Raw genomic sequence first — 23643 nt, 5'->3', positions numbered from 1 at the left:
CTCTTATCTGGGGAGCAGGACCAGCGTGGAAGAGGGGAGTGCTAGTCCTCTGAGGTTTTGATTTAAGTCACAGAGGCTGCCAGGCCCTGCTCAGCCTTCTTTCCTTCTGCTGGTCCAGGTCGGTTTCTGCCTGGGGATGGACACAGGGTCTGCAAGTTCAAGTGACGTTGCAGACAGCCCCATCCTCAGGCCTTTCATCTACGACTCAACTTCCCCAGCAGAAGGATGCTCCCTAACATACATCATTTTCATGCGGTCTCTTGCCAAGCCCTCGACTGTCACCCCCATGGGAACACTGTGAGGCTGGTACCCTGGCAGTCCCTGTTTGCAGGCTGTACTTTAACCAGCGTCACTCAGATCTTATGTCCCCCTCCCCCTTTTATAGGAATCAGGGCTCCGAGAGGATGCAACTTGCCCACAGGTAGTAGAAGCCGAGTGCAGTACAAAGCCTGGGTTCTCTGACAGTGAACCCCATGTGTCTCCCCCCTCTGCCCCGACCTAAAACAAAGTGCTAATAAATGAGCCCATTGATACATAATCCATTCCACTTTGAATCCCTCTGGCTTTTTTTCTCTGAGGAGCTCTGAGCACTTCCTAGATGTGATCTCATGTGTCCTCCCAAGGCCCAGAAGAGCTGAGAGGACACCGGATGCCAAGGGTGGGAGGGCCGCACAGAGCCGGCCACGGGGCCGAGAACCAGCCTGCCCACCGTCCAGACCCGGCTTGGTCCTCTGCGTCTAGTAGGGGGATGCTGGGGCGTGTCTCCTGCTGGGCCTGCCCTCAGCCTCCGGTCTCAATCTCCTGATTGTGCACGAGGAGGGGGGACACTGGGAGAATCCCGATGAGGCCCCACGGGGGCGGGGGTGTCGAAGCCCAGGGTTCTGTCTTAAAGGAAAGTAATCATGTTGTGAGGCTTTTTATAGTGCTCTCCTTCTAAGAAGCCTCTGCTCTGTCTTGTTTGTCTCCTCGCATTCCTAGGAAGTTGGCAGAGAGCAGATGAGGGTCACAGGGAGGAGGCAGAATGAGGATCTGCAGGGCAGGCCCTTTCCCCGGTCACCTCTGGTCCCCCCCGCCCCCAGCCCCCAGCCCAGGAGGCAGCCACTGTTTCCGTGCCCATTGTCTGGAGAGGAAAGAGGCTTTGAGGCTCCACAGTCATGGGCAAGTCACCGATGGCCTAGGTTTTGGCATTGGTTCTGATTGGTCTAAAACACTGGGCCTAGAACGGTCATTCCTGGCCCATCTCCCGCCCAGGGTAGCTGTGCGGTGGTATCGATATTTCAGCATCTTTCCTAGGATTATGTCTGCAAAGCAGAGGCTGAAGGCCCTTGGCAGGTGAGCATTCAGGGGGAATAAAAAAGTGAGGCCTGGGAACATGGGAGATCCTGTGCTTTGTGTGCTGAGTCGTGTCTGACTGTCTGTGACCACGTGGACTGTAGCCCGCCAGGCTCTGTCCATGAAATTCTCCAGGCAGTAATACTGGAGTGGGCTGCCATTTCCTTCTCCAGGGGATCTTCCCAACCCTGGGGTCAAACTTGTGTCTCTGTGTCTCCTGCACTGGCAAGGGGGTCTTTATCAGCTGTACCACCTGGGAAGCCTCAAATGGGAGATCGCTGAGGCCCTAAGAGGAGAGTCATTCTCCAGGCGTTCCCTTTCCTTCTTGCTGACAGTGTCCCCGAGATCCCGGGGAGCCCCCCGGCCCCCCCAGGCTTCAGGCATGTGGGTCTCTCAGGGACCCTGTCATGGGGAGGGGCCTCGAGTGCTCGCCACACCCCGAGAACACGCAAGCCCTGGTGCTCTTCCCACTGACGTGTGCCCTCCCTCCAGCAGCAGGCTTTGTGGCGGGGGGTGCCTCAGGCTACCCTCCCATGGACAGGCAGGCCTGGGCACCTGCTGGGAAGCCCAGGGAGCAGGTTCATCAATGCAGTGAAGCTCCTTAGCCAACAGGACACCCCAGACAACTGGCCACATCCTGGCTCCACTGCTCACTGTGTCGCCCCAGCAGATCACCAGCACCCCAACCCTGCATTTCTGCATCATCAAAGCAATGATGGTGCCGCGTTTCTCCCCGGCCTCGCCTGCAGTGTGGTCTTCAGGCACCAGGGGACCCCGTTCGTGGCCTCTGCTGTAGGAGAGCTCTCCAGGCCCGAGCTGGGACTCAAGGCACACGGCGTGTGGGTGGAATGGGAAGGGCTGGGGCTGGAAATCAGGAGCCTAGGCTCTGGGTTCCACTCTGCACTGGATTCTGCAAGGCTGTGCTTAGATGTGCCGCCTGCCAGGCCCTTTGCCGAGGGCTGGGGACACACCAGGGAAGGAGACAGACAAGGCCCCTGCCCAGGAGCCACATCCTGGTGCAGAGACTTAGACCATAATGTGCGTGCTAAGTCACTTCAGTCGTGTTCTGACTCTGTGACCCTATGGACTGCAGCCCGCCAGGCTTCTCTGTCCATGGTATTCTCCAGGCAAGAATATCGGAGTGGGTTGCTGCTTAGATAGTAAACACATCGACACAGGAATAAACCAGAGAGGGTTAGATGGTGGAAAGTGCTGAGAGGGAAATAAAATGGTAATGTGATGGAGAGGGCCTTTGGGCTGCCCTGAGGCTGGGCAGAAAGGCAGGAGGAGGGATGCGTGAGCTGGGATCGGAATGATGGGGTGGGCAGAGGGGGTGGCGCGTCCAGGAGACAGGACACACCCGGCTGTCTGAGAGACAGAGAGAGAGCCCACGTGCTTGGGGCGTGGTGAGCAAGGGCAGCGTGGAGGTGAGGGCAGGCCGGCCGGCAGAGGAAGGAGAGTGTTTTCCACGTGTGATGAGCTCTGCATGGAGACTGGAAATGGGGTGTGGGGGCGGGGGGAGGCTGGTTGACTGGCAGAGACTTCTCTCCGAGCCTGTTTCCCTGCTTTAGCGCAGCACACGCCCCCTCCCCCGCGCAGTGGCATTTGTGGTCAGAGCCAGTGGCCGGAAGAGTGAGGAGATGAGCACAGAAGGAGGAATGCCTCCAGCCTCAGGTTCACTATGGGGGTCCCTCGGCTGTGGGAGTGGGGCCCAGGGACCACCCCTGAGTGGGTGCCTGCTGGACGAATGCCCTGGCCTGCTGCACCCACTGAGGGCACGACTGGGCAGAGCTGAGACTGGGGAGTGGGTTCCCCCAGGAGCGGGTGGAGCGGGGCGTGGTCCATCCTCCCCTGCCTGCAGGAAGAGACTGGGCAGGAAGTGCTCCAGGCGGGCAGCCCCGGGTGGTGGCTCAAGGCTCTAAGGGCTGATGCGGTGTCGGCCCCTCGGCCTGTCTGGGGGCACCATCATCAGGCCGGGGTGTCCTTGGCAGCACCCGGCCTGTCGGTCACCGCCATCTGCTGTATCTCTGGCCCCCCACTCCTCTCTCGCATCATGCCTGCCGTGGCCCGGAGCTTCCCACCCAGCTCCAGGATGAAGCTGGCTCACAAGACCCCAGGAGCCTCTCCAGCGCGTCCCTCCCCTCTGCTCCCGTCTGGCTGGTTCTGGTCTTCGCTCCACGCTCCAGGCTCCATCCCCCGCCCCCCACCCGCCCTGCACAGGGACCTGCCGCCCTCTCCATGTGGCCACGTTACTCCGCCTTATCCTTCAGATCTCAGCTCCTGCTCCCAATTCTTCAGGCAGCTGCCCCTCAGATCTTTGCTGGGGCTCCGACAAGGACCCCTCTTCTGAGCACAAGTCGTAGAATTTTTCACAATCGTATGTGAAGATCAGCTTCCAGCCTGTCTTTCCTTTCTGGCCTGTCGGATCCTTGAGGGCTGGCCCCACCTGGGCCTTTACTTACTGCCGTGGCCCCTTGGCACGTAGTGGGCTCTCTGATTGTGTGTTGGAGGGTGGAGGATGGCTGTGTGCGGGAAATTAATTGTTAGGTTTCACCTGTGTTCACACCCTGGGGCCCCACCCCTGGGGCTGATCCTGGCTTCCTCTCCTCTTAGGTCCCAGCGCTACCCTGAGCCAGGGAGTCTGGAACCAAACTGGCCACACGTGGGGGTTGGGGGTCCTTGAAACAGCCAGGCCTGGGGCCACGCTGTGTCCTCTGCTCCCAGGCCCGCCCAGCCCTGGGGTTTGGGGCCTGGGCCCGGCTGGGGTCCCTCGAGGGGGGGGATGGGCTCACTCAGATGCCTGCCACCGACTGGAAGGAGGACAGTCACAGTCGAGTTCATCCAGGGTGGCTTCCGGGCCGTGGCAGGTTTGCAAGCCAGGTGGCGTTGCCGAGGAACTGTGGACTGAGGGAGGGGTGGGGCACCCGGAACAAATGGCCTTAGGGCCTTTGCCCTTGGGCTTTAGGGTGGAGGCTTCAGTGGGTGGTCTTGGGCCTCCTATCTGTCTCCTCTGCAGCCTGGCCAGGCCTTCGATCTCGGGGGACCTGGCATCCCTGGCACTTGCTGCCGAGTGGTAGAAAGGACGGTGGTGGGACATGGGTTGGGAAGCCGCAGCCGCCGTCCCCCTCAGTGCCGGGGTCTCCCCAGCCCCGGCCGGGGCCGTGCTCACCGTGGGGGTGGGCTCTCGAGCTGCAAGGACATTCTGGTCAGGCTGCTGCCTCTGATGCTGGCGGGGAGGGGTGCCCAGGAGGCCCCAGAGCCCACAATTCTAGGTCACCTCCTGCACCATCAGAGGCAGGAGCCATATTTATAGCAGCCAGCGGCCACCGAGGGTGGGGCAGTCAGCAGGCGCCGTGACGCAGGCCACCTCCTCCAGTCCCCTAGCTCTCGCCGACTCCCCCACCGCCACCCCCGACTCCAGAGGCTTCCTGGGTGAGCGGCGAAGGGCTGGGCCTGCTGAGGAAACAGGCCTTGTCACCTTCCTCCCCAAGCCCCGGTGGGGACATGGTGCCACTCTCTGCCTGGCAGGAGCCTCAGCCCCAGTCAGTCTGGCCAGGACCCTGTCTGTCTCCTGGACCCCAGGTGGGCATCCCGTTATAGCACTCAGCGCCCGGCCCTGCCAGCCTGTCTCTGTGGTGCCATCAGCTCTGGTTGAAAGGTCTGGGACCTGGAGTTACCGGCAGCTTTGCCAGCCTTCCTGGGGCTGCCAGGTGCGTCCCTGCTGGTGGCGAGCAGTTAATGGGGCCACAGGCGCCTGCCCCAGGTTGACGGGGAAGAGACCCCGCCAAATGCCTGTCACCTCCCTGCCATGACCTTGCGAAATGGCCATGGAGTGCCACTGGGGGCAGGAAGGGCGGGCAGCCTGCGGTCACCAGGGCTGTTCCTCCTTCCACCCCAGGGAGCAGGCCTGGAAGCCCCGGCCCCAGGAGTGACAGTGAGATGAGCCTGGGGCCCCAGGCCCTGAGGGTGAGTCCTCTGGGGAGGAAAGTGACACCCTACTCTGGAGCCCAGGTCGGGCCCTGCTCCCTCCCAGGCCTCACATGCCCAGATACAGAGCTGGCCCTTGGGTCCTGCCCAGGCCTGAGGAGGCAGAAGGCTGACCTCTATTCGGGGCCTGATGGAATCACCCCCATTGTGGAGGCCAGTGCCCCCCCATTTCCAGTCTATGTTGCCCTGAGCCGCTGGGCCCATCCCCTAGCCCGGGGGGAGAAGAAGGGGGAGGCCAGGATTACCTTTTGGGGGGCCTCCAGTGTAACAGACAAGGTGAGGCAGGAGGGCCCGGAGCCTATAGGATGGTGGGCTGCAACTTCACTGATGAGCTGTGGGCTGACCAACCAGGACCGAGGCTTAAGGCCGACTGTATGGGCCCCGGGCGTCGCCAGGGAGGAACCCCTGAAGTGAGCGGGTGTCCGGAGAGAAGGAAGCGCCAGACAGGGGGCACTCCACTGATGAGCAGGAGAGGGACATGGGTGCAGGGAACAGGCTTGCCCAACAGCAGGGCTGGAGGGGCTGGTTGGTGCAGAGCTCGATAGCTAATGGTTGGGCGTTGTCATCTTATTTGAGAGGAATTTAGGGGCTTCCTTGGTGGCTCAGTGGTGAAGAATCTGCCTGCAATGCAGGAGATGTGGGTTTGCTCCCTGGGTTGGAAAGATCCAGGAGAAGGAAATGGCAACCCACTCCAGTATTCTGGCCTGGAAAGTCCCATCTACAGAGGAGCCTGGCAGGCTATAGTCCACTGGGTCTCAAAGAGTTGGACACAACTTAGCAACTAAGCAGTAACAACAACAGGGCAATTTAGGAGTCTTAATGCACTTGTGAGGAGGGGGTTGATTTAAGTTAAAACTGTAAAAAGATGTGTGGGTGTGTATCCAATGCTACCCAGCATCCCCCGTATGAAGGACCCAGCTCTCAGCACTTCACAACTTTGAACCCACTTTGTCATCTCCCACGGGGTAGGCACTGTCATCACCAGCCCCGCTTTACTGAGGAGGAGAAAGCAGTGGTTGATTCGTCCGGAGTTTGAAGGTCATTGCTCAGTGCACGCCTGAGTGGTCAGAGACCCTGGAACAAAAGGCAGGTCTACCCTGTTCTCCATCCGGTGGCCTTCGGAGCCCCCAGCCCTCCCTGGAGACCCGGGGTCACGTGCTTGGGCCTGGCTTTGCCATGCCCAAGGAGGTGTGAGGGGGCCAGAGGGAGTCTCTGAGCACCTGGGTGGGTCACCATTTCCTTCGGCGCCTTGTGGCGCAGGCCAGGCAGACACGAGTGATGGTTGAATTAGCCTAGACCCCGGATGGAGGCCCCAGGCTCTCTCCAGCACCCAAACAGCAAGTAGAACTCTAAAAGCCAGGGCCAGAGTGGGCCTACCTGAGAGGTCAGGCTGTTTCCAGGGGTTTCTCAAATGTTTTTAAGCCCTGAGACCGTTTAGCTCAAACACAATGTCACAAGGAGCCCCAGTGGGTAAAAAAGCTAATAGCCACTCTGACCAGCATAGCCTGCAAGCCCCAGCCTGCTGTGACCCCCTCCCCTCATCTGGGGGTGCCTGAGAAACCCACTTCAGAGAGCGCTGCCATCCACTCGCTGGGCACAGGAGAGGAGGGCAGAGGGGCTGGGCCTGGGCCGAGGCCCCAGGGCCCGTGAGAGCAGCACCTGCCACCTCCAGTGATGCTCCTGTGGTGCACAGGGACTCTGCTGACCTCGTCCCCTGGGAGAGAGCTTGTGTTACGCAGTCACTCGATCCCTGCCTGCTTCTGCAATGCCCAGGGAATGGTTGACGTGAAACTCAATAGCCGAGCGCAGGGCTGTGCCCTAGATGGCCATGCTGCCCGGGAAGGGGGCCCCCCTCTGCGGATCCTCCATAGCCCATGCAGCCCCCACCCCCGGAGTCGGGAGCTCCCCAGTACAGGCTGCAGAGGCAGGTGCGATAGGACCGTGGTGGCACAGGGTATGCAGGGCGTGGTGGCGGGGTTCCCGGCAGGAAGGTGTCAGGTGAGGTGTGCCCACTTAGCAGACTCATTAGCGGCCTTGCTAGGGCGCTCCTCATGAAGTGGAGGTGCGAAATCCTCCCAGAGGTGTCACCAGCACCTGAAACGGAATCTCTTCTCGGAAGCTCTGGGAAGCCCGGCCAGAGTGCTGCAGATGAACTGCCTGGTGGGGTTCCCAGCGACTGGCTCGCCAGAGAGCAGAGGCCCTGGGGGAGGTGAGGGGACAGGGGGTCCACAAGGGGCACTGCTAGCAGGACGCTGGAGTGGGCACATTGGCATGAGCAGTGGGCCTCCGCCCCTCAGAGCATCCAGAGTCTGGGCTGGGAAGGGGCCTCCAGGGGACCCACTGAACCTCTGAGACAGACAGATGACCGGGGGCATCTGCAGGAGCACGGAGTGGCCTTGGGCCAGAGCTCCCCTGTCCGACCTGAGCCGTGGTATGGTGATTCTCATCTCCGTGGCTCATCCTGGGTTAAGGAGGCAGGGGGCCGGTGAGGCCTCAGCCTGGGCAGGTGGGACTCCTGCCATCCCTGCCCGAGAAGGTGGGTCAGGGCCTCCTGTAGACTGGCACGGGTGAGGGCAGGCGTGGGTCACCCTGGTGCACAGGGGTGAAGAGCAGGGCCTTTCTGTGCAGGAAGCCTGACTCGCAGAGATCAGCAGCCCTGCCACAGCTTGGGCGGGGAAGGACTTGGGCCGTGAGGATGAGGTCTAAGCACTCTCAGGAGAAGATGATGGATAAATAATGATGGTGGCAACGAATACTTGCCAGGCGCTGAGTGCTTTCAGTACGTTATTTCATTTACTCCACGACTCCCGGTGAAGCGGGGAGTCCTTCGTTGTCCTCTCCTGCAGATGAAAAAACGGGGGCTCAGAGAAATGAAGGTCACAGACACCTAGAAGTAACAGAACCAAGATGCAAACTCAGGGCTGCCCCACCTCAGGGCTGGAGGGAAGCCAGTGGTGAGCTCCTTGGAGGAGCCATTACCCTCCAGGTGTGCCATTTGAGACTGCGGGTCGCAGGGGAAGGGGGATGTGGCACCACCGCAGGGGCAGCGCAGGAAAGACTCCGCCTAAATAGAAGCAAACCTGAGATGGACGCCTGCCTGCATGCACAGACAGGCGGAAGGAACTGGCCAGGGGCTGGGAGACCAGAGCCCGGCCTCGCTGAGCCGCCCCAGGGCACCTCGGCCCTGGGACCCAGAATAAGGGTGGGGCAAAGGCCATTCCTACTTTCAAGAACAGAAACCGTCTCCAGGGAAGAATTCAGAAACAAAACCTGGACTGGCCAGAGGGGAATCTCTTCTGCTCTCCAGAGCAAGTCCATTCTGGCCCAGGACAAAGCTGGAGGAGAGGAGCAGGGAAGACTGCAGGGTGGAAGGAAGACCCGGCCTCACTGCCATGCCCGGGGCAAGGAGGGGTGGGGGGGGCACATCCTGCTGCCTCTCGGGGCGGTGCCCCCCCCCCCCAACTCATCTCCCAGCAGCCAGCCTCCCTCTCAGAACTAGCAGGAAACGAAAGGCCTCAATTGATTCCCAGGGAGTTGGCTGGTGTCAGTGACAGGGCCCGTGGCAGATGGCAAATTCTGCTTGTTGTAGACGAGTGGAAAATAATTAGCGTGAGAACGAGAAGCTGGGGCCTCTGTGCTAAACGGAGCCCTGATGAGGGCTTGTCGGGAGGGGCCGAGGGCACAGACTGGAAGCTCGCGGCCCGGCTCTCACTAGCTGAGTGACCTTGGGCAAGGGACCTAACTTCTCTGGGCCCATTTCGTCATCCGTAAAATGGGGTTGACAATAACACGTAGCTCATAGGGTTGCTAGAAAGATGAAATTAAAGTAGGTGATACCTATGAACTGCTCGCTACTGTACCTGGCATGTAGGAAATGCTATATAAGAATTTTTTTTCTACTCACTGGTGATAGAATAATTGCTGGTGCCATCTCCAGGTCCAGCCCAGCATGACTGTAGGTGTGGCCCCCAGTAAGTGGGGCTTCTTCTTTCCATCCTCTTCCCTGAACTCTGTGCCCAAGCCCCAGAGTGCTGGTTTGTGAGGCACCACGGATGCTCATGGGCTTCCCTGGTAGCTCAGATGGTAAAGAATCTGCCTGCAATGCAGGAGACCCAGGTTCGATCCCTAGGCCAGGAAGATCCCCTGGAGAAGGAAATGGCAACCCACTCTGGTATTCTTGCCTGGAAAATTCCACAGACAGAGGAGCCTGGTGGGCTACAGTCCAAGGGGTTGCAAAGTCGGACACGACTGAGTAACACATGTATGCTCGTGGGTGTGGAGAGGACACCGCAGGGAGGTCCGGCTTCAAAGCCTGACTTGGCCCCTCACTCAGTAGGTTGCTTAACCTCGGAACCTCAGTTTCCCCATCTGTGACATGAAAACAGTCCTGCCCACCCACAGGCTCCTAGTGAGGGGAGTAGGAGGCACCTCCCCGGGTCCTTCAAGGCTGCCCTGGTTGGGGGCGGTGGCGGTGCAGGAAAGGTGCTCATGAGCCTGAGACCCTGGTGGGGCAGCGTGGAGTGAAAGCAGAGACAGCAGCGTCCCCGACACTGCCCCGCCGCGGGCCTCACCAGGCACCTGTTTCGTCCCAGGGCCTGGGCGTGTGAGGACCCATTTCTTGCCGAAATCCATCCCCAGCCCTGGGCAGGCTCGCCTCTGCCTTCTGCTCCAGCACAGCTGACGTGTGAAAAGCAACAGCTTTCAGGCCCGGACTCCGGTTGCACACACCCGGGCCCAGGTGGGTGGCCCCTGCGCCCCTGGCCCACGCATGTTCACTCTCACTCTCTGTTGCCTCCCCCGCCGCCCTCCCCCGCCCCTCACCTCTCAGAGCCCAGCCTCTGCGGGACCCTCACACTTGGGAGACAGAGGGACTCGAAGGGCAAGCAGGAATCAGACCAAGGGGCAGAGACATTGTTTCCTTTGAAGTAACTCCAGGAGGCTGCTTTGAAATCCCAGCCGTGCAGCCTGATGAAGCTGGAGTAAGGGGACACATAAAGTTTCTAGTTCTGGGCCGCAGCCCACGCACCTGCAGGCAGCCCGTGGAACAGCCTCTCCTCGGCCTCAGTTTTCCTCATCTGGGAATGGGGTCAATGCTCACAGTGTATCCCTAGTGGTGGGACCAGGAGTCTGGAGCCAGAGGAAGCCCCAAAGAGTGGGTTGTGGTCCCCAAAGCCCTGGCGCCTCCCTCCACCGGGCTGGGGAACATGAGTAGCCTGCTCCCAGGGTTCAGAAAAGCATTTAATTGGCTCCTGCTCCTCTGAAGTGGCGGTTAAGACACAGGCTGCGGAACTAGGCTAGGTGACCCGGGGCAAATCACTTCATCTGTAAAATACGGTAATAGCAGTGCCTCCAATGAGGACTGAGTGAGTTATGTGCACAAAGGGCTTAGAGGAGGCCCAAGACTCCATAGGCAACTGACAAATGCTGGAAGTCGCAGAATGGGGCTGAGTCCCCAACTCGCGATGGGCGGAGCTCTCCTCCATCACCCAGAACCGCCCTGCAACCTCGGAGACAATTGGTTACGAGGTGCCGCGCCCCTCCCTCTGCGGGTGCTCCACGTTTAAGTCTCACAAGCCAGCAGGGAGATTAAGGAGCTCCCTAACAAGCCACACAGCTGAGTAGTAGTGGCTCTGCCAGGATTCCACCACCCCTGGAGCCCGTGCTCTGGACAGACATAAAGAGGGTAAGAGGCGTCTGCTAGCCCATATAGGCCAGAGGGCAGCCCCTGGTGAGCCTGCCCCAGCTGAGACTGAGCCTCTGGGGGGCCAGCACTAGCTCTGCAGGCTGCCCAAGGGGCCCAGCCTCCCTTAGGTCAGTCCTCCAAGTCAGATGACTACCCTTCAAGACTAGTCAAGCTCATCGGCCAACAAAGACAGACCCAGCAGGTCCCTTTCACCGTTTTGGGAGCATCTTCTCTAAGCCCGGTCGCATGGGGGCATCCCATTCATTATGGGAATGGGAGTCCTGGGCCCTCCCCTCAGAGCCCCAAGGAATACAGCACCTTACAGAGTGCTGAAAGAGGCCTTGCATGCGTATGCATGCTCAGTCATGTCCAACTCTTTGTGACCCCCATGGACTGTAGCGCATGTGGCTCCTCTGTTCGTAAAATTTCCCAGGCAAGAATACTGGAGCTGGTTGCCATGCCCTTCTCCAGGGGATCTCCCCAACCCAGGGATCAAACCCACATCTCCTGCATCACCTGCATTGGCAGGTGGATTCTTGACCACTGTGCCACCTGGGAACCCCTTAAAGAGTGCGTGCCGACTGCCCACTTTCCCTTTTCACTTTGGCCACCAGGAAGCATGGAGGCGAGCGCTAGTTTTACATGCAGCTCCTATGATGGGCTTTATGTCTCGCACATGTACGATGATTTCCCCAGTCCTCTGTTTCAATTTACTTAGTTTTTGTTCTCGTTTGTTTTTAAATTTATATTCCACCTTTTCATTGTTTTGGGTTTCTATATAGGCACATGCAGCTTTGGATGCAAATGAATGTTGACAAATAAAAAAACATCAGCCTCCCCTTAGTCCAGGCTCCTCATTCTTCAGAAGAGGTAACTGAGGTCTGGAGGGGTGGTGACTTTCTGTCCTGGGGATGTTGCCCTTGGTCTGGGACTGGCAGCTCTGGAATGTGGCTGGACTTGGCCCGGTCACCAGCCTCAACCGGCAGGGCTGTTCAGGATCCAGGGAAGGTGGGCTCGGGGCTAAGGTCTCCTCCTCTCCTTTGCCAGCTGAGCTGCAGAGCTGCAGGGACCCCACCTGCCGGGCGGTGGAGAGCTAGCCGCCGATGAGTCTGCTTGAAACTGCTCAAGTGATTGATGCCTTCTTGCAGGTTGATCTCCAGCAAGGGAGCTCATGTGGATTTTGCCGGCTTTGGAGAGGGTTCTGTATCCAGAGTGTGAGAGAGGATCTCAGCCCCGGCTCCCTGGGGCAACACTCTACTAATGGGAGCGGCTCTCAGGAGTTGGAGAAGGCGTATGCTGTGTGGCAGGGAAGGGCCGGGCCGGCTCGGCGACTCTGGCTGCATGTCCAGCTCCTGCTGGGAGGGACATAATGGGAAAGCTGGGAGCCTCTGGGGCCTTCCTGAACTTGCTTCCTCACCCATAAATGGGGGCCCCAAGACTGTTTCCAGGATCCCTTCTAAGCCGACATTCCTGCAGTGCGTGTGGGCTTTGGATGGCAGGAGGAAGGACCTGAGTCTCTTGCCTGCCCAGCCTCCTGCTCCTCAGAAGGTGTGGGGCAGGGTCTCTGAGCCTCAGCCTCCTAATTTTCAATGAAAATATTAGCGGAAGAGCCACATTTGCTGAGCATCTGTGACAGGTGCTGACTTAAGTGTACGTGACTCATTTAACCCTTGTGACAGTTCCGAGGTAGCTGCTGTTCTTAGCCCGATTTTAGAAATAAGGAACCATGGCACAGAGAGGTTAAGTAACTTGTCCACAGTCACATAGCCATGACGTGCAGAGCCAGGACCCAGACCCATGTGGAGTGAGAGCAAGGCTGTCACCCTGCATCGCTGCTGTGAGGATGGCAGGCTATTCATCTGGGACTCAAAACGTGGAAGGTGCTCAGTTGATATCAGATGTATCCTAGTGGCCTGGACCTAGCTGTCATCCCTTCCTTCAGGCTCAACTTCCAGCCTATCCTTGGGCCCAGATGCCCAAGGCCACCTCTGCCAGGCAGGAAATCTCATGGGCTCACCTAGAGGCTGCTGGATGGGCCTCCCACAGCACATCATCCTGTCCCCTGTGGTTGTGCCTGACTCTGGTGCCGTGGCCCCACTGCAGGCTAGCGAGGTGATGTCTCACCTCCCGCCAGCTCGAGCTGGAGTTCTCCGTGCCTTCATCCTTCTCCCGGGAGCTCTCAGCACCCCATCAGCTGGGACCCACTACTGAGGGGCACTTCTCCCTGAAGCCTGCTGCCGGGGCCCAGCCCAAGGGGAACTTTGGGTCAGGGGATGAGGCCCAGCCCGGGTGCTCTAAATAGTAGCCCCCCAAAGCCCATGGCAGGGCAGGGGACCCTGTTACGACTCATGTCAGCTCAGTTCAGCCCTTTCTGATCAGCTGGACCCAATCAAGGGCATCCCAGCAACGCCTGCCCAGACGCTGGCACCTGTCACAGGTCACCCTGCCAGGAAGCCACCAGAAACCCTGTTGATACAATCCCCCCACCCACCCATCAGTGGAGCCTGGGCTCTGCCGGGACCCATGCAGACCTCTGTGACCTTGTCCCAGCCCGCTCTCGCCGCAGCCCTCTGGGGAACTGGGGTTGTCCCCCTTTTGCAGCTGGAGAAACTGAAGCCCTAGAATAGTTAAGACAGCCAGAGGAGAGGGAGGCCCTCTGAGAGCGATCGGGGTGGCGTCGCTGGGGAGGGACCTTTCCTCCAAAGTGAAGGATTTGAGCTAAGAGGGGCGGGAGTCATGTCTCCCACCCTATGGCAGCTGCTTCAGGAGGAAGAGGCAGTGGTTTGGAGTGGCTGGGGCTGCCCAGGGGGAGAGGGGCTGTATTCACACTCCAGGGGCAAGAGAAGCGGGGGTGTGGTGTGAAGGAGAGCAGCGCTGCCTGGCCCACACCCCCCTCCACCCCCCAGGACTCTCCATTGAGCAGAGCCAGGATGGACAACAAGGAATCAGCAAGTGTAAGCCAGGGTACCCAGGGTACTGAGATGAGGGGTTCCCGTAAGGGAGCGTGGCCTGAGAAGGGCCAGGGGGTGCCGTCAGGGAGGGTTTCAAAGAGGACTGGCTTTCAGTTGGCTTATAAAGATGAGTAGGATTTTGCCTGTCAGAGGAACTAGGATAAACACAGATTCCAATGAGGTGTTTTTAAGGGAGCAGCAAGTTTGGGGGTTGGGAAAGGAGGATGAGGGAGTGTGAGGGGGTACTGGAGTGCCTCCCCAGCCAGAAGGCAGCCCTGTGCCTGTCTGTGCCTTGGATCCCTAGGGGTTGGGGAGTGACTTCCTGCTCCAGAACTCAGAGAGAGCGAGGCCCCTGCCCAAGGCTGCACAGCCTGCCTGCCAGCTGCTGCGGCCCTTAGGTGCTGCCTGATAGGCTTGGACTTTGTCCTGCAGACCCGTGGAGCCATGGATGGTTTTTAAAGTAGGGATCAGCCTGTGCATTTTAGAAAAACAGTTTTGCGTTTTTAGAAAGAGGAACTCTGAGGATGGTTCATACTTAAATCAAAGGCCTGAATTTCTATCAAGGAAACTGGGCTTTGTGAGTGGAGGAAGAAGGGGCCGGCCTCAGAGTGCCACTCAAGTCATTCCACCCATGCGTGGGGAGCGTCCTGGGCGTTCACACCTGCCTGGGTGGTGGTGGTGGGGAGCTGTCCAGCCAGGGGCATGGGAGGCACCGAGCAATGCTTCTGTTCTGCCGCCGCTGAAGGGGGCACATCCCCTCCCCTGGAAGTGCCGCTGGTCTGGATGCCCCCTGCCCCATTGAGGCCCCTGTGCCCTGGGGGAGGAGAGCCAGAGGAGATGCTTTGCGGCCTCCTCAGACCAGGAAGTAGCCTCTGCCCTCCCCCATCCTGAGACATTTCCTCCAGATGAAATCACATCCCCAGCAGGGGAACAGGCCCCCATTGTGAAGGGCTGGGGTCTCGAGAGAAAGGGCGTCTTTCAGGCCCTCAAAAATAGCAGTCCTGAGATTTATGAATCCGCATGGAGTAGCGGGGCCCATCCTTACCAGCCCCAGCAGCAGCACAGGCCCTGTCATCACCACCCCCACCCCCCTCCCATGACCTGGTGGTGACCAGCCGGAGAACCCGCCGGCCCGGGCAGAGGCACAGCTCGTCCACCCGGTTCACACGCGCTCTCTCTGCTTCACCCTCCTGAGCTAAGACCGCTGCTGGCTTCGTCCAGCGCTGCCAAGGCCTCTCATATGGTCCGCACCAGACCCTTAGCAGGTGGGGACCATCGACATTTTACAGATGGGAAAACTGAGGCACAACTAGTAAGTCATACTGTGAGTAGGTGGTGGAGCCGGGGTTGGGAGCCAGGCAGTGCTGGACCTGGGATTCTGCAGTGGCGAGCTGGCCCTGGAGGTTGCGGGGTGTGGCCCCCAGACCTGTTACGAGGTACCCCGGCGGGGTCAGCCCGCAGCCGCCCTGCCATGTGACCTAGGTGGGACTGGCACTGACCACCTGGCCGTCAGCTGGGCGCCCCTCCTCGTCGAGCTGGGGGGCAGAAGCTGCCACACGTCATATCACTACAGGGGTCTTGACAGATCTTCAACCCCCTCTGCAGGGGTGCCAGGCTCCCTGCCCCCCCACTTCTACCTGAGAGCCGGACGGTGGGGCTGCGCGTGAGGTTATGAGGTGATAACATGTGAGTTGAGGGAGTTTTAGCCTTTCTAGACTCTAAGAGGCAAAGGGCTGGGAGAGGAGGCGGTTGGGAAGGGTTCACTGGGTGTACCCCTGAAAGCGAGATGTCCTGGGCTCCCGGCAGGGCAGCCCGTGCCAGCCTCTCTGGGACAGCCCTCCCCTTCCTCTGCTGGGGTCTGGCCTGCTGAGAGCAGCTGCTGCACCTGCTGGGACCTCGCAGCGGTTTCACGTGTGTGTGAGGGACTCCTGAGCCCAACCCCACGCGCCTCCTCACCCTCCGGGGGCCACCTGGCGTCGGGGAGGGGCTGGCGGCTGCCCTCCCAGCTGTTGGCAGCTCCGTCCCCCCCCCCAGCCCGCCGCGGCCCACGGTGTCCCTGCCCCTCCCACCCGGCCCGTCGGCTCCTTCCAACTGAAGCCGGCGGCGTGGTCAGCCCCTCGTCACCGACAGGCGACTGGAAGCCCCGGCCTCCCGCGGTCCCAGACCCCCGCCCCCGGACGCCCCGCCACGCAGCTCCGGGCTCTCCATCCTTCTCCCGCTTCCCAGAATCCGCGCTCCGACTCCTCCTTGGAGAGAGTGGGATGATGTCACTTCCTGAGGGTGGGGGGAGGAGTAGGCACGACCCCAGCAGGCTAGCACGCCCGCCCGCCAGGCCGCCACCTCGCTGGAAGCAGCCTGGCAGCGGCCGGATGAAGCGGCTGCACCCGGGAGAGGGCGACGGAGACCAGCCGGGCCGGATGTGCTGGGCTGGCCACCTGGCCCCACATCCCCTGGCCCACCCTAAGAGCCGTGCCCACCAGCCGGGGAGACTTGGCCACTTGCCGAGTGATGCTGGTCTCCACGGATGCTCTCCTTCCCTGGAGCCGTCACCGGGGAGAGGAAGACCTGCCGCCCACCCAGGACCAGGTGCCATGTAAGCCTCTGCCAGCCTGGGGGCAGCGGCCCACCAGCACCTAGCCTCCAGTCGCTGGGGTTTCTCTGTTGATTTGAGTGCGGGGCTACCCTGAGCCCCTCCCCGGTGTCGCGCCACTGCCCTGGTTCCTGGGGCTCTTGGGAGGGGGGGACCGGACTCCTGGGCCCTTTCTCCCCAAGCTTCCCTGCGGCTAATTTGAATTCAGTTACTTCAGAGAGTTGGGCTCAGGGGGAGCGTGGAGGGTGGAGGGCAGCTGCCAGGAGGATGGGATACCCCCAGGGCTTGCCCACTGCCCTTCTAGCAGAGAGGCTGGGCACCCCAGCCACACTCCTGACGCCTCCCCCGCCCCCGCCCCGTCTCAACCAGGTCCTTCCCTACCAAGGGGCATCGCTGTTGTTGGGGATTCTGTCTGATGGGTACAAAATCAGGTCATAAGAGTGTCCTCCCAGCATTCCAGCAAAGCACAAAACGGAAGACCTCATCCAACAGATATTTACTGAGCACCTACTGTGTGCTGGGTGCTCCCATCCTCCGTGTGTGTCAGCCCCACGCGTGTGCTCACAGCCCACCTTCCCCAGTGCCTTCAGCCTTCCACCTCCCTGGCTCAGCTCATGCCGGGAGACAGGCTCAGGCTTGGGCTGGGAAACCCCGACCCCATGCCAAGGACTGCAGGCACTGGATATGTGGGTGGGGGTCCCCTGATCCCATGGAGGAGGGTAGGAATAAGCCCAGGTCTTTAGTGGAGCTAAGCAGTTCCTATTGGGGCAACCCCAGGCTGAGCCGATCTCAAGGGGCCTGTGCCACTCTTGGGGACAGGCAAGTCCTCAGGTATTAAACTGAAGCCAGTGTCTGGCTACTGCAGTTTTTGATACTGGGTCCAGGGGGATGGATATGGTGGGAGGTGGGTCCTGCCCAGGGATGGGACTGAAGCCCTGGGGATGTCGGACTGGGAGGATGCGCCTGCTGCTGGGCCTGCCTGGCCAGAAGCACGGTGGCCCTGGATGTGGCCGTGGCCCAGGCAGCCTGGGGGTCCTCTGCTCTGTTTCAGGAGGTGAGCGCCAGGCCCGCTGAGCCTCCGCAGAGCCGCCAGCCATGCCCGGGATCGTGGTGTTCCGGCGGCGCTGGTCTGTGGGCAGCGATGACCTCGTCCTGCCAGCCATCTTCCTCTTCCTGCTGCATACCACCTGGTGAGTCTCAGGGCCATGCACAGGCCGGCGGGGTGAGGGGGGGCTGCATCACAGGCCTGGGGGAGGCCTTCTGACCCTCTGTCCTGACCCTGTCCCAGGAGTCAGTGCTGAAACATCCACCCCCTTTAGGGCAATACCCGTGCAGAGCCCAGAGACCCTGCCTGGCCACTCTAGGAGCTGACCTAGCCCTGGGCTCCCTGCTCCCACTGCCTTGTCCCTGGGTGCCTGTGTCCTCAGAGGGCCCTGCTGCCTGGTGGACGGTGGTCCCCTGCCCAGATCAGTGAAGCCCTCCACCTCGGAGTCCAGGCTGGGCGGGGCCACCTAGCCCTCTCATGTGTGCGTTCCCCCAGGTTTGTGATCCTGTCCGTGGTGCTCTTCGGCCTGGTCTACAACCCGGACGAGGCCTGCTCCCTGAACCTGGTGGACCACGGCCGCGGCTACCTGGGCATTTTGCTGAGCTGCATGATCGCCGAGATGGCCATCATCTGGCTGAGCATGCGCGGCGGCATCCTCTACACAGAGCCCCGCGAATCCATGCAGTACGTGCTCTACGTGCGCCTGGGTAAGGGCCACCCACCGTGGGCGGGGGGCTATTCCGGCCCTCCCCACCCTCACCCCCTCCTGTGCCCAACGTTCATTCAGCCAGCACCAGGGGCCAGCAGCGAACAGGCAGACTCCCTGCACCCACTTCTGGACCAAGGGTGGGCAGACTGCAGCCTGAGGGCCAAATCCTGCCTGCTGTCTATTTTTTTTTTTAATAAAGTTTTATTGGAACCCAGCCACACTCACTCATTTAGTACTTATTGCCTCTGGCTGCTTCTGCACAACCGTGGCAGAGCTGAGTTGTTGTGATGGAGAGTATGACCCACAAGGTCTAAAATATTTACTCTCTGGCCCTTTACGGCGAAAGCTTGCCGACCCCTGTTCTGTCTAGGCTGTGTGTGTCTCTTCAGCTGCTTTGTGATCCTTCCCCAAACAGCCCCTGCTCCCCATCCTGGGGAGGCCCCTCAGGAGCCTAGAGCAGCTCCCTGAGGACCCACCTGTCTCCTCCTCCTGGACTCTGGTTCAGCTGCCTCCCCCGGTCACTCCTGCTGGACACTCTTGTGCTCCTGTGCCTCAGCTTAGCCCTCTTCTTGTGTTAACTCAGGGAGGAGCCCTTTGTGGGTCTCATTTTGCAGATGAAGAATCTGGGACCAGGGAGGTTAATTAGTTCCCTTAAGGTCACACAGCTAACAAGTATGCAGGTGTCAGAGATTTGAACCCAGGTTGTCAGACTCCAAAGCCTGGACTCTTGGCTGCCACATGGGGCTGCCTGTGAAGCTGGGGCTTCCAGCGCTGTCCCGGGGGTGGGGTGGGGCGTCTGTCCTCCCCCCTGCCCCCTACACCCAACCCCATGTCAGCCCTGGGCTCAGCCCTGGGCTCAGCCCTGGACAGGGCGCCTTGGGCAGCTGGTTCGCCCCTTCCCTCTTTTTGCCTCAAGTGCTAGAGGCCGCCTCCCTGGGAACAACCATTTCCATGAAATGAACACCCTGTCCCCCAGTTCTCACAGCCCTGAACCGTGGACCTCATCGCTCTCATTTTACAGTGGAGGAAATGGAGGCTCAGAGATTAGGTAACTTGCCTAAGATACGGTATTAGTCACTCAGTCGTGTCTGACTCTGTGACCCCATGGAATGTAGCCTGCCAGGCTCCTCTGTCCATGGGATTCTCCAGGCAAGAATACTGGAGTGAGTTGCCATTTCCTCCTTCAGGGGATCTTCCCAACCCAGGGATCAAACCTGGGTCTCCTGTAGTGCAGGCAGATTCTTTGCATTGAGCCACCAGGAAAGCCCCCTGTCTGATTCCAAAGTTCATAGGTACAACTCTTAATTCCTGAAAGAGCAGGGAAATGCCTCTTCCTCATCTGCCTTTCCAGTTACCTTCTCAAAGAGGTGTCAGGGCCAGAGGGCACGCAAACCAGGGGACGGGACGGCCGCATTCCCTGGGCCTCTGCATCCCGAGGCCTGAGAGAGGGGTGGTGGGTGGTTTGCTGCTGAGGAACCGGGCCCAGGTTCCGGGGCCTCCCCATTCCTCAGCCAGGACCTGCTCTGCTTGCAGCCATCCTGGTGATCGAGTTCATCTATGCCATCGTGGGCATCGTCTGGCTCACCCAGTACTACACCTCCTGCAACGACCTCACTGCCAAGAACGTCACGCTCGGTACGTTGGTCGGGCCTGGGGTGGAGGGGCCAGGCCAGGTTAGAGAGGGCGGTGGGAGGGACACAGCATCCTTAACCCTGGGTTGGGGGCTTCCCCAGTGGCTCAGTGGTAAAAGAATCCACCTGCCACTGTAGAAGACTAGGGTTCGATCCCTGGGTCAGGAAGATCTCTTGGAGGAGGAAATGGCAACCTACTCCATTATTTTTGCCTGGGAAACCCGATGGACAGAGGAGCCTGGCTATATAGTCCATGGGGTCTCAAAGAGTCAGACCCGACTGAAGTGACTAAACAACAACACGTTCCATGGACAGAGGAGCCTGGCTACAGTCCATGGGATCTCAAAAGAGTTGGATGTGACCGAGTGCCTGAGCACTCACACACCCTGAGGTGCAGGGGACACGGGCAGCCCTAACTCTAACCCAAGATCCGGGCTTGGGGACCAGGTTCAAGGGTAGTAAGCTCAGATACCTTGAGAAGGAAACAGTTTCTGTGAGCTTGGCTGATGGATTGGCTGGGCGAGGCTGTAGCCTTCATCCCGAGGTCCACTGTCCCCGCCTTGGCGGGCCCTGGTCTGGGGGTGCACAGCAGCAGGCACAGAGCTGACCAGGGCACTGGAAACCCACATAGCCGTCTGCTCTGTGCCAAGGATGGGCCTGGCGGGGGGCGTGGGGGTGGTCACAGCTCAGCCAGGGGACAGCCATGTAGCCAGAAGCTGGGACTGGGGCCTTTGGAGTCTGACTCTAGGGCCCCAGGAGCATTTTGAGGTAGGAAGGCCCCAGCGCTCCTTTCTTCAGGGTCAGAGAGGTGTCCCCAGTGCCATGCCCCTTGGCTTCCCACCGCTCCTCCGCAGGGATGGTCGTCTGCAACTGGGTGGTCATCCTGAGCGTGTGCATCACAGTCCTCTGCGTCTTCGACCCCACGGGCCGCACCTTCGTCAAGCTGAGGGCCACCAAGAGGCGGCAGCGCAACCTGCGGACCTACAACCTGCGGTCAGTGGCCGGGCGGGGGTGGGACTCGCTGACCCCGGCAGGCAGAGGCCGGCCCCACGCCTCCCTCATTGCATCTCAACCTGCATGAGCCCCAGGTGCTGGCCCAAGGCTCACCTCAGCTTCCTGGTCTGTAAAGTGAGAACGCAATCATTCCTGCCTCGTGCAGCTGCCGTGATGTTTATCAGAGTGATGAACACAGGCGCTCACAGGAGCTTCATGCTCGGATCATCTTCAGGATTAAAAACACCAGAGTAATAATAGGAAGCACTCGGACGAGCGAGCCGGAAGTGTGCATATTAACTTACAGTAACTCCCTGAGGTCGCTGTTCATGTCATCCCATAATACAGATGAGGAAACGGGGGCACAGAGAGGTTATGTGACTTGCCTGAGGTAGCACAGCCGGCCAGCAGTGGGCTAGGATCAAGCTCAGTCAGTCTGGCCTTAGAGCCCTGGCTCGTAACCACTAGGTGAGGCTGCCTCTAGGATTAAGGGGGCTGCAGGAGGTTAACCAAGGCAGGCTTCTTGCCGGTGGTGTTGGGGGATGTTTTGTACAGTGTTTTGGAGAAGGAAGGAGGCAGAGAAAATGAGGCAGGGCGTCCAGGATGGTCACAGAGTTCCTGTTTATTGAAAGAAAAAGAGCAGAGGGGCTTTCAGCTTAGGCCACAGTCACTCCTGTTCATCGAGCTTCTGTCCGGGGTTAGGTCCTGCACTTCCACCCGCAGTCCATTTCATCCTTTGGCCAACCCTGGTGCAGCTGTGAGACCCATTCTACAGATGAGCGGTCCAAGTCCCAGGGAGGGCAGACCACATGCCCCAGGTCATGTTGGTTGGGGAGTGGAGCTGGCACTCCACCCCCAGCCCAGGGCAGCAGGGTTGGGAGCCCTCACCCAGGAGAGCAGGCTTCCCAGGCCCCCACCCCACCCTCCCACGCCCCTCCATCCAGCCCCGCTGGGCCCTCCACGTCAGCTGGGCCCTGCAACCAGAGCCACACCCACGCCTGGACTGGCCACCTCCCAGCCTCAAATGCCAGGTTTGGGAGCCAAGGCCCCAGAGCCCGTTGTTCCTCCCAGCGGCACAGCTGGCCACCACCTCCTGTCCCATTTTGCTCATTCCGAGCACGTGCCCCCACCTGACCTGGTTTCTGGGCTCCTGGGGCCCTGGGTGGGGGGGAATTCCCCTCCCCTACTCTGGATAATTGCCTTTGGGGCCCAGTGCAGCCAATGCCTTTACAGTGGAGGTGGTTGGCGGTGGCTGTCATCTGAATTAGAAAGTCTTTCAGCGGTTCTGGGCCCTGTGCGAGTGGTAAGAGGCCTCAAGCGCCTAGACCCCCACCTGTTGCAGCTTCTCCAGCTCTCAGACAGGTTACTGTGACTACCTCTGCGGCTCTCCCCCCGGCCGCCGTGCTCTGCTCTAAGACCAACGGGAAGTTTTTCTTAACAAGGACGTTTTTCAAGCCTGCTGACCCTTCATCCGCTTCCAGGTTTGGCTTTGTGCACAAGCCGTGCTGCTCCACACCAGTGGGTTATTTTAGTTTCTGGGAGTTAGGGAGCTGCTCAAGTCCTGGGCCCTTCTCCTTCCAGTGAAATCTGGTAGGGTTTGGGATGGGTTCTTCCCACCACTGCTCCTTGGGAACCTGACCTTGGATCTCTGCTGGAGTGTCTGCCCTCCCTTTGCTTTAGTGAGCCCCAGGGCCAGAGGGGTGCCGGGTCCATGAAGTTTCTGTCCAGAGGGACAGAGGCATTAGGCCAAACATGTCATTGGCTCCGTCTTCCCCCTGGTGGGCGTAAAGTGTACTGCAGTAGATTATGAAGTGAAGTGAAGTCGCTCAGTCGTGTCTAACTCTTTGCGACCCCATGGACTATGGCCCACCAGGCTTCTCCATCCATGGAATTTTCCATTTCCTTCTCCGGAGGATCTTCCCGACCCAGAGATTGAACCCGGGTCTCCCGCATTGCGGGCAGACGCTTTACCATCTGAGCCACCAGGGCAGTAGAGTATACCGGACTTAATCTGCCAGAGGGAAGGGAGGAAATTGTCTTTGAATGTTTGACAGCCAGTTTGTTTAGAAAGAGTTAAAGAACGCGATGCTCTGGGAACTCAGCTTAGCCGACATGCTGTCCCTTCATCCAGCCACCAGTAGAGGGGGGACGTTGGCTTAGGATATGAGGCTGCCCAAGTCCCTTAGAGCTGGCAGGTTCCAGAAACAGCAAGTCCCTTGCCCTGTTTCCTAACCCCCTCCTGTCGCCCTGATGGCCCTGTGGCTTCCCCCGTCCTTGTGGCCCGTAGCGCCGTGGCACCAGGATGGGAGCAGGAAGTGGCTGTTAGCTGCAGAGAGGAGGTGGAGGCAGCGACCGCCTGGCCTGTCACTCCTGATGGATGCTAAGTGCCTTGCAGGCATCCAGGGTCATTCAGAGCCTGCCCCTCCTGACCACCCAGCACCAGGCTCTGAAAGGGCTGGCGGGGAGGGCGCATGTCACAAAAGCCAGCCAGCCCCTCTTGCTCAGTCTGGAAATGTACATTTTTAATGTTGGATCTGTGATCTTTATGCTCAAAACACACTGACCTCTGGACACTCAGCATTGGAAGGGTCTCCTTGGATAACTGGCCAATCAATCACTCTCGCTTTGAGTGCAGACTCCTGGGTACCCTGCCTCCCCATCAGAGCAGCTATACCCACTGGGGCTGGGGGTGGAGGTGGGGGAATGGAGAGGAGCCAGCCAT

General features: G+C 59.8%; 1 protein-coding gene across 1 annotated transcript in view; it reads left to right on the top strand.

Annotated features, from left to right (window-relative positions):
- Nucleotides 1-23643, top strand: part of DAGLA (diacylglycerol lipase alpha) — a 63753-nt gene that overhangs the window by 20178 nt on the left and 19932 nt on the right. Inside the window, exons 2-5 of the mRNA XM_068978202.1 lie at nt 17595-17733; nt 18084-18295; nt 19831-19932; nt 20783-20921. Of these exons, the coding sequence (XP_068834303.1) occupies nt 17639-17733; nt 18084-18295; nt 19831-19932; nt 20783-20921 (548 nt within the window). The 5' untranslated portion in view covers nt 17595-17638. The remainder of the gene's footprint in view (nt 1-17594; nt 17734-18083; nt 18296-19830; nt 19933-20782; nt 20922-23643) is intronic.

This window comes from Capricornis sumatraensis, chromosome 8, assembly GCF_032405125.1.
Source record: "Capricornis sumatraensis isolate serow.1 chromosome 8, serow.2, whole genome shotgun sequence".
NCBI lineage: Eukaryota > Metazoa > Chordata > Mammalia > Artiodactyla > Bovidae > Capricornis > Capricornis sumatraensis.
This window is presented reverse-complemented; position numbering and strand designations above follow the sequence as displayed.